Genomic DNA, 19,331 nt, shown 5'->3' on the forward strand with positions numbered 1-19,331 from the left:
GGTACTTGTGCAAGACTTCCACAGGAGTCTTGGTCTTGCAGGTATGGTCTTGGTCTTGCATGCAAGACTCTTGCAAAAACTGCAAGACCAAGACTCTTGCGCTCATCACTAATGTGGTTAGAATTCCACATTAATCAGTAGATCCCGTCTCATATATCCTCGCTGCTGAACGTTAAAATCAACTCAATTCAAAACATATATTTAATTACACACGTGTATATCAATGTTTCTCTCTTTCATCTATCTAGGTATAGCTTATGACCTTTACTTTGACACCAACTTGATGAAAATCGGTCTTATTTAAGTGGAATGATAGTTACTTTTTTACCCAGAAATCCAAGTGTCATTTGTTGATTCGGCCAACTTCTTTCTTGTTTTGATGTCTAACCACAGTATCTAAACTGCGTATGTGAATGACACAAAAATACAACACTATGCATCACATAAAACCACGTAGCTCCCTTACTTTCAGACGTAGGTAAACAATTTTGGTGTCGATGGAAAGGTAAGATTGAGATCTATTAATTTTATTTCGGGGTGTTTTCCAGTATCCCTGAGAATTTCATAGTTATTAACCTCGGAAGTGACAAAATAAGACCAACTCAACAATGTTTTCAGCCTAACAATAACCATATTTAAATAATTCTGCATACAATTATAACAATTGTACAATTTTGTGATTGTGTTGTTTATTAGCTTCGATTTGGGACAAGAACCAAGTCTCTAGCTTGATTCATTGCGAAGATATTACAAAAAAAGTGTATCAAAATGGTTTATGAAAATATCCAAGATGGCGGCCCAAAATGGCGGCTTTCCCATAATCAGATTTTGATAGACTTTTGATATGTTATTCAGGACACTCAATAGTACCAGAAACAATAAAAATATCTTTTATTACAATTAACTTCTAGATTAAACCGCAATTTTACTTGTCTAAAATGTGTATTTGAAGTTCACGCAGCTTAAAATAAACTCTGGTGAAGACAGTTAAGGGAATCACATAACGTACATATATGAATGGGCTTGGCTTTATAATAAAGATTATCTAAATATTTTTTGCCTAGATGTTTATGCAAACCGTAACACTTATACGTTATTTTGGAATTTCATATTAGCGTTATTCAAAACATACATTTATAAATGAATGGAATATTAATGGCCACCGTTAAAATCATAGTTACCCGTAAAGGTGTCAGTGAATTGACTCCATTAACGAACTCGGCTGATATAATCCCTCTAGCTATCTAGCACAAAAAAAAAAAATGCGCTTTTATTCCAGACTTATTGTGTGGAGCAACGTACGTACGTACTAGCACTAGAATCTTGTAAGGCTTACTAGCGTAACCCTAGTAACAAGAAAACTACTATATTTCAACATAATAATAATAATAATAATAATAATAATAATAATAATAATAATAATAGTTCTATGCTTATGCTATTTTCGAACGACTGCAGCAAGTGATGCCACATAATTGAGTGGAATTATTTTCTGCCTTTCGAATGAAAGATTTTAGTCTTGCGTGAAAAAAATGTTAGATTCCTAGATGCATTTTTCTTAATACTCCTGTAAAGTCACAGTGTTCTTATTTCTTCTTGTTTTGAGTTTTATGTTGGATTATGCAATCCACTTAGAAATTATTAATATGACAAGAGGTTAGATTGAGAAGCTATGGCTTCATATAACCTAGTCCTTGGTTATATCGGTGCTCACGTGAAGAGATAATAGCAGTCAAGTTATGTCTTCGGTGAATACCTGACAATGCGACGTAATGCCATGCATTTTTGTCATGTCCATTTATTGTGACGTGTCTGATAAATGATGTATGCATGTTTAGTCGTATACGTTAATTTTTATATCATTCTTTTCAACAAATGTTCAGCACTGCAGTGCGTGTGTCCAAAGGAATTTAGGTATCATACAAGTTTTATGACCGATTTGTTTTAAGAGTTATGTAATCCTTACTGCGGTTTCCGTCTGTTAAGGGCCTGGGTTTTTGATAAGTATAAGCCATTGTCCTTCTATCTTGTAAGTGATCTTAAGAAAGCTATAATTACTTGATTGAATACATGATATTACTACTTGTGATTGATTAATCCCTTCCCTACCCCGCTCCTAGTTACCTTACCCACGCTCTTCTTGCATGGTGGCCTCACATGGTGGCAAACCAGGACAACTGGGTGAATAGAATAGATTCTGTAATTGAGCCTGCAAATGTCACACTAATATTCGTTCTATTTATAAAGAAGTGGTTCAAAAAAGACTTTTCTTTTTGTCGTAGTTGGATTATATCGTGGTAAAATAAAGTTTTTTTTTTTTTTCATCGTCTCTATCGTACAAAGGAGGATAGTAGTTATAGACATGGTAAGCATACACAGTAGTTCGTCAAATGTGAGGTTAGTGATTTTTTTCTTCTGGTAATTAAGAGAGATTTTCATACAAATAATTATTATATAAACTTATAAGGAAAATACAAATCTACGAATTGAAACGTGCGAAGTGATATATAAAATAGTGTTCGAACATTGCCTGAGTACAAAACGTTTGTGTTCAATTCCTCGCTTTTGTTTGGTGTTGACATCGTAGGATAACACACAAGATTAATGAGAAGGTTGCCTTTAAAGCCTATGCATTCTCGAGAGCGAAACTTTCAAAACTGAATTGGAACGAGGCACGTACCCAGACCAGAAGTTATGTTTTGGAGAGATTCCAACTAATCTGCTGAGACCCTAATTTAGAAAAGTAGCACAGTGAATCAGTTCCGATAACGTATTCAAGTTTTGCAGTTAGCTCATAATGAGAAAATGGAAGATGTATAAAAATTATTGCTAAATTAGATTAGGAAGTTCACAGACAGTCGAAAAATGTGTAAAATACAATTTGTACACCTTATAAAAACATTATTTTTACAGATTTTTTCGATTATTATTGTTATTGTATTCAGTCAAGAACTGGTTGAATCTTAAGAAGAGATGATATAGTAGTACTCTATGTAATTATATAATTAATAAACCCTGGTTGTCTGTATTTACGAAGATATTCATCGAAATAACTTAAAAAAAAAAAAAAATTGTGAAAAGCTTTAGTTCCTAACTTTTCCATTAGATGCATCACATAAAAGTCAAACCAACACTTGCTTTGCCGTCTATTGAAATAATACGTAGTAAATTTATTTGCTAAATCTCTTGTCCATATGAAGTCAACGTAACTCCTATTCGTCTGCAACCAACCAAAGTTCGGTGACGGTTCGGGTTGTATAAGCAGCAGATGCTCGATTTGTAACTAACAAATTTTGCTGTAAAGAAATGAACTGCAGTGGAAATTATATAGCATTGTTTGTCATCAGATTTACTATCTATACATTTCATAGTTCTAATGATTAGGAAATTTCGTGAAACTTAAGTTACAAGAGTTATCTCGAACAAACAGAAAAGTAATTTAATAGAAGCATGGTAAGAATTGAGTTTTCCTTTGCTTTATTGGATCAAAAAAATATATATATTTCAATAAAAAATTTTCTTGTACGCCTTACATCTAGAGAAGTACATACAATGTAGCCAAACCCAAACTATCACTTAACTCAGTATGATGTACTTATTCCGTAGAAAATACGAAAACTCGATTTAGGGACCGTTCAAAAGTGTTGTGGCCTCTGATCCAAAAACTAATTATTGGCCAAGAGCACTATCTTTTGATGCATTTTTTTTTATCATTCCTAAAATTCTTGTTCTAAATATGTTCCTGAACAAAATTGTGATCACTAATAGTCGATATTTTAATAACCGCATTTGCATTAAAGTGTTTTATGTGACTCAAGTTTGTTGCTTTGTTTCAATTATAGTCAATTGTTGAGGTCATTTTTCCTTTATCTGTATACGAAATAAAAGAGTAAAATGATTGACTCATCAATGCCCAGGCGAAACTCCTGTAACTGGAAACGTGAAATTTAGACAGCATAATCTGTTTGTAACGGATAAGAAAGATTTTCTTTAAACTCGTAAGGGGAGTGGGGGTTTAAATTTTGCTAAGAATAAAGTATCCTACGACTCGGGGAAGTTAGAGATGAAACTCGACATATAAACTTTTCACTAAAGATAAGATAAAATGAAGCATTTTCGAAAGTTTCCCTCAAACGCGAAAGAAGGCAATTTCAATAATATATTTTTTTTGCGGGATTATATTTATAAAATGTCCATTGTGATGACTCAAGATGTGAAATTCAAAGAAAACACATGATTAATTTTGAGAAAATTCTGCGTCTGAAGAAGGAAGTGGGGACGGTCAATTTTCCGATTTTATATTCATATTGCGTAATGTGAGGATTTGCTTAAGTTGGAAATATGGCATTTAATAGATAAACTCTGCATTAAAACTAAGCGAACACGTGTTTTAGCATTTCAAAAATTTTGCTCTTATAAAAGAGAAAAAGGGAGACAATATTTGTAATATCCTGCTTTCGAAATTTACCTAGTTATATCATAAATACTGTCACAAGTTTGAATGTGGATAATACAGCGAGTATTAACACCAAGGCAATTTATTTTGGTCATGTTTTACATTGATATGTTGTACACCTGACACACGAATCATTTTTCGAAATGTCCCCCCTTTGCCTTGATGCAGGCACGAAGACTGTCCGGCCACTAGTCAATGGCATTACGCACCACTTCCATGGGAAAATTGTTCACTGCTCGGGTCTAGGATTGTTTCAGACTGTCAACAGATGGATGTTATTTATGGCAGACCTTTGCCTGAAAGACTGCCCAAAGTTCGTAGTTCAACTGGTTAAGGTCCGGGCTGCTAGAAAGCCAATCAGCGGTAGAAATGAAGTCGGGGACGTTCCGTGCCAGCCAGTCCTGGGTTGTTTTCGCGTTGTGGCCTAGAGCGGAATCCTACTGGAAGGTCCACCTTTCTCCAGGGAACATAGTAGGAGACAGTGGTTTCACTATAGGTGTTAGTACTGTGTCCTGGTACACCTTGGCAGATGTCGGGAACGCATTGTTCGCAAAAATGCAGCTGGGTTGTGCCTGAGTAGCTCACTCCCCACCAAACCATCATTGAGGCAGGATGATGTGCCCTCTGAACCCTTGGAGCTGCCTCAGCAGCTGCAGTACATGACGTGGCATACACCTTTTCGTCAATGAACAGAATCTTTCTGTGCAGATTGTTGGCGTAACGCCGCAACAATCTCTTTGATTTAAGGACCCTCTGCGACATTAATGTTTGGGTCAGAAAGTGACCAGTCCGCCTCTTATACGTCCGTAGATGTAGGTCACTCCTGAGCACACGAGACATGAAATTTCTGCTGATGTTCATCTCAGCAGCCGTCACACTTTGTGTTCGAACAGGATTTCTTCGAATTCTTGCTGCGACTGCTTTCTGGACCTGCGGGGTTCGTACTGTTCGTGGTCTGCCACTCTTGCGCGGTCAGCTGCCGTTCCAGTCTCGGTGTATCGCTGTATGGCGCGATACACGAATCTCTTGCTGATTTGTAGAGGTTTCAGGAGGTTGAAAATCTCACCTGCTGTCTTCCCGACCTTGTGTAGTGCAATTACTGCTACACGATTTTCGTAATCGCCCCTCTCCATTAGAACTCATGAAGAGTCAAACACACACTACATGCATCTTCCTCTTTATACACAGATGGCAGCACTGTGCCACTCTGGATGCCTACAGCGCCACTCCAAACTGTGTGACGGTATGTATGATATAACTAGGTATATCCATAAAATGTCCAGTTTGAGGGTTCACTTACATTAGGACTTCTCATGTAGTACTGTACTGAAAAAGGACGCTAAATACAACCAATCATTGAATTTCATTTTTTTTTCTTTTAATATCTGCTTCTAAGAAGAAATGTAGGGAAGTATATTATAGAAATTGCATGTCTTTTCAAGAAATAACAAAGAATCGCGTAAATTTATAATTTTATGTATGAGAAATAAATTCCACTTCGAAGTGGATAGGGGATTCAATTTTTAAATATATTACTATTTCCTTTGAAATGCCGAACATTTATTTAGAGACAGCAGATACTACATCTAAATGTGTCCCAGGAACACCTTCACCCAGGAATACCTTTACAAATAAACTTCATTCCATCGCTGAGTCTTTGGAATAATTAAACTTAATTTCAACTCCGAGAACACTTTATTCTTAAAATCCATGAGCACCTTTGGTTCAAATTTAAATTTTGGTTACAATTAACCCACTAATTCTTATAACTACTTACGTCGTACCTAAGACATTTATCTTACAAGTCAACCACAGGTTATTGATAAAAATATCAAACTAAAGTAACGGAACATGTGCCTTTTATATATTTACTTCCATCCACCTATCATCATCTGCGGTTTACTCCGTAAGTTGTTCTCAATAATAATATGAAAATCCCATGCGAGAAGTCGATTTGACTAAATTCTGGAAGTGGGAAAAGATATTAAGAACGTCTTCCGTAAAATTCATTTTGTGGGGATAAAGTGTTAACTGAAAATTAGTCACTGATCTTTTTTTGCTCTCGTTTCAACCTCAAATTTGAGAAGCTTACTTACACCACAGTAACGTCTGTATAATGTTTAATTTATCCCGAATTCTTTTTGTAGTATTTTAATCAAATATTATGTGTAGCTTTTCCTCAAGTTATCTAACTTGAGTGATTGTTAATTTTCGATCAAGACACCCTCAAGATGAAACCAATTCCAGTAATCAATAGAAAACTGCAGATCATTCTTATTTCAGTTAATGCACTTAGAATACCTTGTTATTCGTTGTAGTTTTTGACGTGTGTGTTCGTTGGGATAACCGTTGTACAGGCTTCAAGAATTCTTCTGTATCATGTACTGGATCTCATTAACCTTCTCATCTGAGGTTGAGGGCGTGGCAGTTTGGGAAGCGTTTACAAACATTAACATAATTATCACGAAGTCCACTAACATAATACGACATGCAGTACCGTACTATGAGTATGTCATTCTAAATTGTTCAATATAGCTTCTTCGGGGCATACACGCCATCCACTCGAGAGATTGCTTCAGTTCCCATGAGAATTCATGTGGTCCGGATTCCACGTCAATTTTCCAGTCTCCTATAACCCCGGTACTGAAAGATACGTTAAACACCAAATAACCAATCTAAGTTTTTCGCTGACATGGAGGTGGTTGTAGCATATGCAGCTACAGCGTAATCTTTTTAATTCGCAATCTAAGGGGACACGAAAAAAGTTAGAATTACCCCAAAAATATGCTGTATGCATACCTGAAATAAAGGGGAAAATAATATGCCTTTGAGAGAGCATATTATTTGGATGACAAATTAAGCCACTCGTATCATAGTAAAAATACTTAGTACAATACCACATACATGAGAACAATCTTAATTATCTGATCTAACTTAAAGAAATTCGTGATCTTAGTCGGGATTGATTTGATTTTGCACGGCCAACAAGACTCTCCATTTCATTTATTGTGTGAAATATGTTGTTTAGTAACGTTAGGTATACATTCAATAGATCTTAAATTTTCAGTCATTTCGGAAGCTACAAATTAGTTTGGTACAGACTGTTTCTTTACTTCACCGATCTTCTCTTGGTCTTCATAATCAGATAGATTGTGTTTCTGTGTCACTCTTCCATGCGGCTGCCTCTGGATAACAGAAAACCAGTTGCAACTGCATTCTTCTATTACGGTCTTCCAACTCTAAAAACATTTTTGTATTGTATTACTTTGATTTGCCCAAACAGAGGTTCAAAAGTTCTATTTACACACGATTTTTCTTACCATTGTTTTCAGTGCAGTTTTCAAGGCGAATGAACTTTTGTTCTAATTGTCCAATGTTTCGAATTGTCCAGGGTCGAATTAGAGACTTCGTTGTATTTTAATTGATATATGAAATCCTGGTTCCTTATTACTGTTATATTTTATTTACTACTCTGTAGACAGAATTTTCCCTACTGGAATATAGGAAACTGTCTGTAAGTGTATAAATGTATTGAGGTTAGAGCAAGTTGCTTTGCAAACTGCTACCGGTCTGCCATCGTATTGTAAGTAATTTATTGGCATTTCGTGGTGTTTAAATTGAAGGTTACCCAGAGACTATTGCCAGTAGGACTTACATATGCTAATAGTATGACGTCATGTGGAAGTGCTCTTAAATTTACGCAGAGCGGGTCATTTCCACTTCCCGTGTTTCTCAATAGTCTTACACATGGATAATAACACAAATGCATTGCACTTCCATTCACACTTCACTGGTAACTAGATATTGTTATTTTAAGTAGATTCGTCTTCCGTATTATTTGCTTACGAATCTTCGTAGAGCGATCCTAAAAGTATTACGAGTACCTCTTACATTTCTAAAATCAAAATACGGAAACTGCTACCTTTGAAGGTAATTCTTTCGATGAAGCGTTAAGTGAATGTCATAAGAAAAGTATTTCAATAAAGAGGAACAGGAACAAATATTGCAAGGTAAAAATAAAAATATTCAAAAATACTCTTACTACGTCGTACTGGGATGCAAAAGATATACACTGTAATACTGTGTTCGATTCCTAGTAAAATAATTCGTATCAATTCGTTGAGTTGAGTTGAATTTCAGTTTAGCGTCCCTTTCAGCAGCGAGGCTATGTGAGACGTGGACCTACTGATTAACGTGGAATCCGAACCACATGAGCTCCCGCCGGGAGTCGAACCCGGGTCTCCCGCGCCAAGGGCACGTACGCTAACCGCTTAGCCACGGAGGAGCTCCCTAGTAAATTCGTATCGGAGACTGTAGTAGATGTAAATATAAATTGATGAAAGTGTAATATTTTCTAGTTGGTCAGATGGTTGAAAGCAGGGGTAAAAGTGGATCTGAAAAAATGGGGGAACGGTAGATAGTGGCATGACGTCACCCGTCCCCCTGCGTATCTTTGCCCATTGTAATTTTTCAGGAACTGGGGGGGACGCCATATAATTTTTTGAAGGTGAGGGGATGGCGTTCCCCCGCATTTTTACCCGTGGTTGAAAGTATTGTATTTACAACATGTGAGTAGTTGGTACTTTTATCATATCAGGAAATAATTATTCTCATTGAAATGCAATTTACGAATTATGCTTTTGTATAAAATATGGCATATTATTTTGTGTCATATAATATTTGTATGATAGTGACACTGTGTGTGACGAGATGCAGAAATAAAATAAAGCCACTTTCCCTCAAAAAGAAAAGGTAATCAATTGTTAGGACTTTTTTTTTCTTTTTGCAATATCGAGTACAAATTGCATCATGTTCAGAAGAAACATTTTTTACACGTTCCCTGCTGTTGTGGATAGAAGTAGGTCGTCACTACGTTTCAGCCACTTATTGTTATTTGTACGTGTGTCGAAAATTGGCCCATTTGGTATCTTATCAATATTAAATGAACTCGTAGTTGGTTTGAAGATCTTTCCTCTAATAGAGGAATTAGTACTCGGACGTAATAAAAACAGCTCTTATTTTTCTGGCCAGTAAGAAGGCTTGAAAAATACTATTAGTTGACTTCTGTAATTGTAATATGGATTACTTTATAATTTTCCTTTAAAAAAATATTATTATTAAATACTCACCAAGTAAGAAGTGATGGAGAACGTACTAAAGCGTGTAAGTTCACCTCAAATACACAAATATGATATGGCATTATTTCAAGAAACCACAAAGTGGACACATTGACTTTCAGCATAATATATAACTAGCCGCTTGGGGTGCAAACTTCATAATACGACATAATCTAGACTTTTTTTTTTTTTTTTTTAGCTTCCATCGGAGTCGTGAATTTGTCAAAAATTGTCCATCGTATATGGTTGGAACCGGTGACAGTGAATATCTATTCTCTATTATACAATCAAGGAACATCCAGAATGCAAAGGCTCAAGGAAATAAAGCGATGGAAAGCATTTAAGAGTCTGATCAGTGAAAAGTGCAATAGGGCGTTGAAGAAAGAAAATACTACAGCAGATTTCAGATGGGAAGCGGCATGGCCTTGAGTTGGCTTTACGCGGCGTCCAATTGGCTTTGAGCGGTGTTGACAATTCGCGACAAGCAGTTCTGTACGCTGACTTCTCGCGCTACTGCAAATCTTGACAATAGCAGAGGCGCTTATTAGAAATATTGTATTAGCACATTAACTGCTCACTTTACGAAGTAGAGAAAAGAATTACGAACACATACGTGAAAACTACATCTTTTTATGACAACTGGTTGTCATGATACACGCTTTGAAAGGTTTCCATATAAAACAATTAGTAAAACGAGCGTTGAGTCCCGTCTAATTTCCAGTGGATTTTTCTTCGATTTGGAAATGGAAATTCAACTTTTATTAAAGGATAATCAGGGGTGTATCCAACAGGTTGTTCTAGGAGAACATTACTTTCAGGGGGAGGAAAGCTTTTCACACATTAGAAACAGAACAAATGACCTCTTTCAGAATATGAAAGCATTTTAACTCACCATGTATACTATACACATATTATGTTTTCTCGATGCTACCTTAACAAAAGACGGATCTTGACAGTACTGAAGTTGAAAAGCGGATTGTAAGAGATAAATCAATAAGCTATTCATAAGAAAACAAATGCTGTTTCTAGCAGTCTGTTTATCCGACTTTGTGTTTATGTAGGTTAAAATACTAAAAGGAAAAAACTCGAAAAAATATCAACTCAGATATTATTATGCAATAATATAGTAGTGAGAGATCCTGGGGGGACTGAGGGAGCCAGGGCCCCTCATTTTATTTGTAAATGTGCAATATTAGGCATAATTTGAATGCAATTTGTCTTAAAATCATCATATATGCTTTCTGCATCTGAATGCACCCCCCCCCCCCCAATTTACAGAGAAATCAGCGTCCTTGTAATTAGGTACAGAAACTGTATTGATGATGTTTTCTTTTTTCTTTTTTTAAAAATCTTATTTTATTATAAACGTTCCTCATTTGCATTAACTATTAAATAAGTTTACTAAACATATACTAGATGAACCTCATTTCGGGGCTGGAAATAGTTTGGAAAGTCAAGGCCCTCTTTTCCCCCGTTTCTACACCCTTGAGAATAGTAAGCGATCGAATTAAATAACAAGCCTCTGCAATTTGATTCATATATATATATATATATATATATATATATATATATATATATATATATATATATATATATATATATATATATAATATAATATTCGATTCCCGGCGGGAGCTCATGTGGAAGAACAGAAGGTATGGGACATTTGTAATATTGTTTTGAAATTGCCTTCATGCAAGATTCTTCCCTATTTGACAGAAGAAACGCAGTATGATTTTTTTTTTCTTCGTTTCAATACCTTACGTATGTGTGGCCAATTACGTACTCCTTCTTTACTCCTCTAGCAGGGATGCAAAAGCACCAGGCGTCTGAGTGGTGTCTTAAATTATTGTAACCCAAAACAAACTCGACCATATCGTGTTGCTTACGAATCAGATGGATTGTTGTTGTGAGACCTACATCAAGTATAAGAGTATGTTATTATAGGAACAGACATGGAAGCAAAGGAGCTGATTGTGTGTGTAGGAACGCAACTTCTCTTCTTCTAGCATAAACAGAATTCATCAGTGTCTAGGTTGCTTTCTTTCGTGGTAGTTCATTTGTTCTCCAAAATTATAGTTGACAATGTCTTTAAGGAAACCGAGTACAAGTGCGGAATTTTGTTAAAAAAAAAAAAAAAAAAAGTGCTACGAAGTGAAGCTCGAAGAATTATTTTTTGTGTTTACAATTTTTGGAACTCATAATAAAAAATTTACAAGAGTCAGATTCAGACAATGGCGAAATATTAATTGACATAGACGAACGTTTAGCAGTTCCACTGGAATAAGTTAATAGGTAGGTTATTCAGTTGCTATATATACTTCTAGGATACACAGCCAAAATCTTTGAGTTTGCTGGAATAGTATAGGCCTATTTACATTGTGAATACTGTTGCCAATGTATGTGTAATAATCTCAACTAGAGGAAGAGCGAGAAGGGAAAGGGGAGTCCGAAATCCGGCAACACCGCGCGGAATATCGCACAGCATTGGCTACTGCCCGTGATGCATTACATCTGAAAAACACAATAATAGAAAATTTATGTTTTCTGCAAATGCTTCTTATTTAGTTTATGAAGAACAGTACAGTACTGTAAGTTTAGTTCAATTTCTGATGTAACCATAAAGTTTCTTTAATTTTCTTTTATTATTATTTTTTATTTGATTATTTTCATTTCATTCATTTAATGTATAAATAGTTAATAAATAATTTTAAAAAAATGGAAAGTAATGTTATTAAAAAAAAAAAAAAACTGGTTCACATCGAAACACATCTATTTTCAAATAGCATTACGACTGACAAAGAAAAGCCTTTTGAGACGTTAAAAAAAAAAAAAAATCCCTGTTTAATTATTTATTGAAAGTTGAGTACACCTGTAGAAATAAATCAGACGCAGTTGCAACGATGGAAGAAACTCGTTTCATAAAGATAAAATTTACTAGAGTTGGAAATAGTACCACGTGACACAATTTTCCTCGAATTTGTATCGATTTTCGTGAAAAGAGATTTTCCTTCTGTTCCTTGTAGTTCCCCCTCATCCCTTCATGTAACAGCTTTATTTCTTGGAAAACCCGTTGGTTTAAACTGTATATGTTCTCTTTGCTTGGAAAAATCCTTTTCGAGAATTTTACTGGAAGTAATGAAGCTATTGTTCCCTGAACAAGTTATGCAAGTTATCATAATAACGCTTGTGTGTGTGTGTTGTAATTAACAATTTAATACGCAAAGAGAAAAACAGCCATTAAGAAAGGGAGAGAGCCTTGAATGGATATTTCATAAAGGGTTTCTTCGTATGGAAGAAAATAAGAGTTAAATTTAGTTTTCAGTTGATTGGTTTTTATTACAGGTAACGACAATTTGCCATTATTTACAGTTTCTTTTTCTTTATCACCTACTTTGGAAACCATGTACTGTCATCCATAGGTAGGATTTTACCGAATAATGCCATTATCAGAAAACTTGTTTCTATAACACACGTTATATACGTATGTATAATATATTTTCTATCGTCTTTCTGTGTTGTGTCAGAAATCTGCATCAGCCCAGAAAACTTAAACTTATTAGACTTCTCGTTCGGGTTGCTATTTTCAGAATTATATTTTTGTGGTGACTGCAAAAACTTGTACCTGATAATTTTAAACTTTGTCATACCTTGAGAAAGAATGAGATGCTCATATTCGCGTATTCTGCGTATCCAAGGGAGAGAAAGAAAATAAGGTTTGTGAAAGCAAAAATACCTAGGTAAAACTGCTGCTTACGAAGAAGTAAAACACAGGACAACCCCTCAAATCCGAACTAATTGGGGCTGAAGCCTGTTCGGATTACCCGGGAAATAATATTACGTACTTATTTCGTCACTGAATTTGGCGGTAAAACGACTGAGGTTAGAGAGGGTGGCCCAGTGGTCGAAAGGGCAGAGACTTTGACTGGCGGGTGTACACTCATGTCCAAAATAGGCCTAATTGTCGCATATCTATAACTGTCTTCTTGTAAGAATATAATTAGATAATGATTTAGAATAAGCATTAAATCTAAAAATGTTAAAACCTTAAAAAAAACTAAATTTGTGTGATTATTTTTTTTTTCATTTTCCAGCTGTAGTTATTTTTTTTTCCTCCTGAGAACGTGTTCGGATTTGAGGGGTTGTACTGTAATATATTTTGAACATGGTTTAGTTCGATATTATTATTATTATTATTATTATTATTATTATTATTATTATTATTATTATTGCCTTATGATATCTCTTAGATTTGCTAGATATTTCAGTGTAAACTGGCGTTCAGCTATATCTGGAATTACGTTCGCAAATAAAATCAATAATAATTTGAATGAACGTTAAATTTAAATTCTTACTTAATTCTAATTGTAGGTTGTTAATTGCAACTTTCACGTGTTTATAGTAAAATGACATTTCAAACATACATTCGACCTACTTTTTTTTTTATTATTACATAAAAGTATTTTTTTTCACACCATAACTGATTTTAAATGATTTCCCCTAGATATTCGGATTGCATCCAGAATTTATTAATTTCACTGTAGTTTATAATTTCCAACCAGTGGTACTGTTTAAACTAGTTTAGATTATGAATCGACGCTAAAGCTGTGGTAATTAAGCTATTGTGTATTCCTTTCGAAGAAGATACGGAGAGAGGCCTGAGTGCACCGACTGTTACCTCAGCCACAACGTTGGATAGTTCTTTGCCTAGCACGTTCTCGAGTGAATATGATGAGTCTGTTGCACTGCTTACAGTACAGAGGTTGTTCAGCCTACGTTTGGCCGATTTCGTTCCTTCCCCCTCCCGGGCAGAATGGACTCACCCGACCTGGCTCGTGGCGTCCTGCAGTGTTGTGCAATGGCTTCTTGGGAACGGAGTTGTTTTTCCGCGCGGACGGCAATAACACACAAAACAGGACCATTGTTGTGAGTGTTGTGTTAAATTTGTTTCCAAGTGTAAACAAGGTTTCCGCTCTGTGACCAAAATGCCGCCCAAACTAAGCCGGTTTTGGGAAGGCTATGTTGTGGCTCTTTATGACGCCCACTTTAGTGTTTCTGTCATTAGAAAACAGTGCAAGAAGAATGGTCGCAACACAGGTTTGTAGCCAGCCCAAAAGTGTAGTAGGGGCCGGCTGAAGTTAGGGGGGCCGATCCAACTATATTATAGTTCGTTTGCAAGCCTACCGTGAAAATTTTAGGGTGCAGCCAAAATTTAGGCCCCCCCTAGACCCCCTCTGGATACGGGCATGTTGCAACATTAGTTTAAGTGGAATAAAATGTTATTAAAAAGTACAAGAGCAACGAAGCTCTACCATTTGGATCACCAACGAAGTTGCCTAGGAAGCGGGAATGCACCAAGGCCATCTCCACCATGCAGAGGAAACTTCGCAAAATGGCAATGCAAGAAAATCCGCCAACACAAAGGTATATGACTAATAGTCTTGACGTGTCTTTGGGGACTGTGAACCGGACGTTACACCATCAACTCAAGCTGGAAAAAGTCATGAAAGCTCGCGGCCATCTTCTCACGGATGCCCACCAAAAGGAACGAAAGTGTAACGCCCGGAAGCTGTACGAACGGCATCTTGCAAAACAAAGGTGGATGTACGTCGTAACGCTCGATGAAGCATGGATTTACCTTTCCGACTGCGGCAAACCGAGAGCCAACATGTACCGAGAGAAAGGCGCCAAGAACTTCAGAAGGCGGATCCGTGTATGTAAAGAATCCTTCCTAAAAGGGTTCATGGTCGTTACTGGCTACTGTTACCGAGGTAAACTGAAGATTCGTAGGGTGGCGAAGAACTGCAAAATAAATTCGCAGTATTTTCAGGAGCAGATCATGCGGCCGATCTACGAGCATGAGATTCCAACAATGTACGGACATGACGCCAATCTGGTGCGCATTCACAAGGACAAGGCCTCATCACATACCTCACGATCGTCCCTCGCATTCTACAGGGAGACGGAGGAGACAAGTGCTATGCAGGTGATACCTTTCAATGAGGTATCTGTTAAATCTCTAGATGCAAGTCCTATGGACTATTGTGGATTTGGATTGCTGAAGCTGGCTTTGGGAAAACGGCGTGTGACAACTGTGGAAGGACTTTGGAAAGCTATGCAAAGGGGAATGGGACAAGCTTCCCCTCCCAGTTCTTCAGAGAAGCCTATTACAGTGGAAATTACGCTGTCGGGCTATTGTTAGGAACCAAGGGAAACACATCGAGCACTTATGGACCTGGCGCCATGGATTCTTCTAAATGTTTAAGTAAATCGAAGTTGGCCAAATGTAGACTGAACAACCTCTGTACTGTACCTCGGCACGGTTGTCCTATCCTGTGGTCAATATACGGCCGGTCTTACAGTGGGAGGGGCCTTTCCGACGCGTTTCGTACTTGTAGAGAACTTGCAGCAAAAACTGGAAGTGATTTTTTTTTTTATATTTATTTCTTGTAATTTCTGAGTCATCAATAATTGTAACGATCAATGCATTGAGTACGAGTGTTTTTTATTAGTACGAAAACATGACACACCTTTGGTTTCATTTTGCTAAGTGCTTGCAGTACCAGAGATGAAGTACCTTTACAGCTTGAAAGCGAAACACTCACCTTTATATTCGGTTGAACTGTTGCCCCGAGAAAGCCTTATCATATGCTTACGCACAATATTTAAATCATTTTATTAGGTATACTTGATTGTAGTATTCTACGTAATTCTTGTTTTACTAATGCATCTTATTATAGTGTCGTAGTTCAGTGTTGTTGTTTTATAGATTAAGTTATGTGGTTGTAGTGATAAACTATTTTGCTTTAAGATGACATGCATCAACTCAACAAATTAGCGTGTTATACGCAAGGGCGCCGATTTCTCTGTAAATGGGGGAGGGGGGGCATTCAGATGCAGAAGACACATATGAAGATTTTAAGACAAATTGCATTCAAATTATGCCAAATGTATTATCTTCACAAATACAATGAGGGGGGGCTCACATGAGCTTTGGGGATGGGGGGGGGCCTGGCTCCTCCGGAATCGGCGCCCTTGGTTATTCGTAGCTTTGTTTATGGTAGTTTTTGTTCAGAATAGATAATAGAATAGATAATTGCAACAATGGCGTAGGGAATGGAGCTAGGGTTTAGCCCTCCCCTCACTGTTCTGGAGCTATATATATATATATATATATATATATATATATATATATATATATATATATATATATATATATATATATATATATATATATATATATAATAAACACGAACACCTGAAATGACACGAATTTGGGCTTGAACACCTTCTAACGAAATTCTGCAAACTGCCTCGTAAGAAGTATGTAATGAAACTATGAATATACAGTATTTTTGTGCTTAGTTTTAATTACATAAAGCTTTACTTTGTTATATTTTATGCAAGTTAAACGTAAACATGGTAGTATGATTCTTTATATTTGTATTTTTTGCAGTGTCAATGTGGGGTGTGGACCAGCAGAAGAAAGAGTATTGCTTACCGGCCTGCATGCAGTAGCCGATATTTACTGTGAATGCTGCAAAACAACACTTGGTTGGAAATACGTAAGTGATTTTCAGCCATTTTATAGAGCTATATTATTTTATAGGAAGCTAATAGTTAATGTTAAGAAGCAAAATGCAGTTCAAAAGGTGTCATCAAAAGATTATAGGCCTACATGTGAATCAGGAAAATAATTTTGTTTCGTATCCTTTGAGCAGAATGTTAAAAATTACCCGTTGTCTACATGTGATTGTAAAAGTAACTAGTTTTAAATACAAAGCAATATAAAAAATAAAGTGAAGTATTTCTGGCTTATGTGTTATATTCTCTTATGAATGCTCAGATTCGTAATTCTCATTCTCCTTAAATCTTACTCTAATGTTTGAGGATGAAAGAAGTAAAACGTTTCGTTAATAAATAAATAAATAAATAAATAAATAAAGATTGTTTGAAATCATGCTTGTTCCATTTAAATTCTGTTATAGAATGGTCTTGTACATAATTTCTACAAAATCAACTTTTCAGATGCTAAAAGTCTAAGAATTCTTTTCCCCATGAACTCTAGAACGGGTGGCTGATTTCTATCATCTAATAAACTCGCGGACGCGCAGGGCTGCCAACGTTTCAAACCACCTCATCTGTACATTCACAGCTTGAGTCCTCTAAATTCAGTTTCGTTAAATTAGAACCTTATTTCATTTAGACACATCCATGCATTTTTTTAAAAATCTATGCATGGAGGCTAGACAGTTATTTATTAGGGCCTACTATTGGGCTTATGCAAAGTTACCACTCTGTTCGTATCTTACTTTGTGATTCTGATCATAATAGGGTTGAACCCGCAGTTGGCAGCCATGGTACGCTGCAACCCACAAAGGGCTTAATGACACATGATTAAATGGCCATGAGTTGTCTTCAAATGGCTCTAATACTTATTCTTGTCTTTCGAGACTAGAATTTTCGCTACACTTTTGTTCAGCTATATCACGACAGGGCAGAAGTGTAATTGAAAACAATATAATGGGAGGAATGCTAAGAAATTTAATATTATGGAAAAAAGTCAGTTTTGATTTGAAGTTATATTAGTATTGTTGCTCTTAGATCAAATCTGCTGTAGAAATCAAGAAATAGTATAGTACTTTCTCTGTGTATTTTCTAGAAAGTACAAAATACTAATCAGTGTTTTTTGAGATATGTTAGTTGATTTAAAAACTAAATTTTTGATAGTGGGGAAATATATATAGACAACAGTAACGATTTGACTTAGTAGTATTTTTAAATAAAATTGTAAGTTGTTACAGTTATAATAGTGCTTAGAAAAATACTACTTACTGTTAGTAGCCAGTGATGCGTTCTCAAATAAATTATAATGTGTTTAAATGACGAACTGGACTACAATGAAGACGATATAAAAAATACTAGATACTTCATTTGGTATGAGGTACTATTCAGTTTCTCTAGTATATTATGTTACCTGGTGATTTCCTGGTTGATAATAGTTATTTTTTTTATCGACAAGTATGTGGAATAACTTTGGATTGTTTAACGGTATAAAGACATAACGGGAAATGTTAGTGCTTTGGTCTTCTTTAGTGGAAAGTAGAAACTCTCATGAGAGAGATTTTCTTTCGGTAGTATTAGTCTTTTTCTAACAAATTCTAACGTTTGATCTTGACCTAATTTCTCGGTGTTGAGTAAGGAATCTTCAATTTCAGGCGTTGTCATGTCCATTGTTGCAAGTGCATGAAGATTGGATTTGGAAAACATGGAATCTTTCCATCGTTTGAACAATTCTACTTTCATCGGAAAAATCTCTCACATGCCTTGCTTTAGTCAATTCGTTTCTAGTCATTTGATCATCAAGTCCAAGAGAAAACATTGTTCTTGCCTGAGATGCAAATTGTTCACGTAAATTATACGGTAGAGACCACTTACACAGTGCTGAATATGATTTTGTAATTCCAACAATGCCTCCTCCTCTCTTCCTTGTTGCATTAAGCCATTCTTGGCTGTGATCTGGATCAATTTCATTGAGAAGGTTCCATTTGATAAGAGTTTAAGCATGTCCGTAACAACTAAGTAGTCCAGTTCATTTATGATCGTGTTTGTTTCACATCTTATATCGCATTACCATAGCGTATTAGTTCGTTTGCCCGTGTATTTACTTCTACTATTTTTCTGTTCGACAGGAAAGGGAATGAATTCTGTGTCTTTGGGACTGCCATCAATCAGCTTAGCAACCTCAAAAACTATAG

At 36.0% G+C, this 19,331-nt stretch overlaps 1 protein-coding gene across 2 annotated transcripts in view; it reads left to right on the top strand.

The window, feature by feature from the left end:
* Ypel (Yippee-like) overlaps positions 1–19,331 on the top strand; it is a 346,511-nt gene that overhangs the window by 317,375 nt on the left and 9,805 nt on the right. For both annotated transcript variants that reach the window (XM_081771537.1, XM_081771539.1), the window contains one exon: positions 17,030–17,138. In XM_081771537.1, coding sequence (XP_081627663.1) covers positions 17,030–17,138 — 109 coding nt within the window. The remainder of the gene's footprint in view (positions 1–17,029; positions 17,139–19,331) is intronic.

This window comes from Thermobia domestica, chromosome 9, assembly GCF_964235325.1.
Source record: "Thermobia domestica chromosome 9, izTheDome1.hap1.1, whole genome shotgun sequence".
Lineage (NCBI taxonomy): Eukaryota > Metazoa > Arthropoda > Insecta > Zygentoma > Lepismatidae > Thermobia > Thermobia domestica.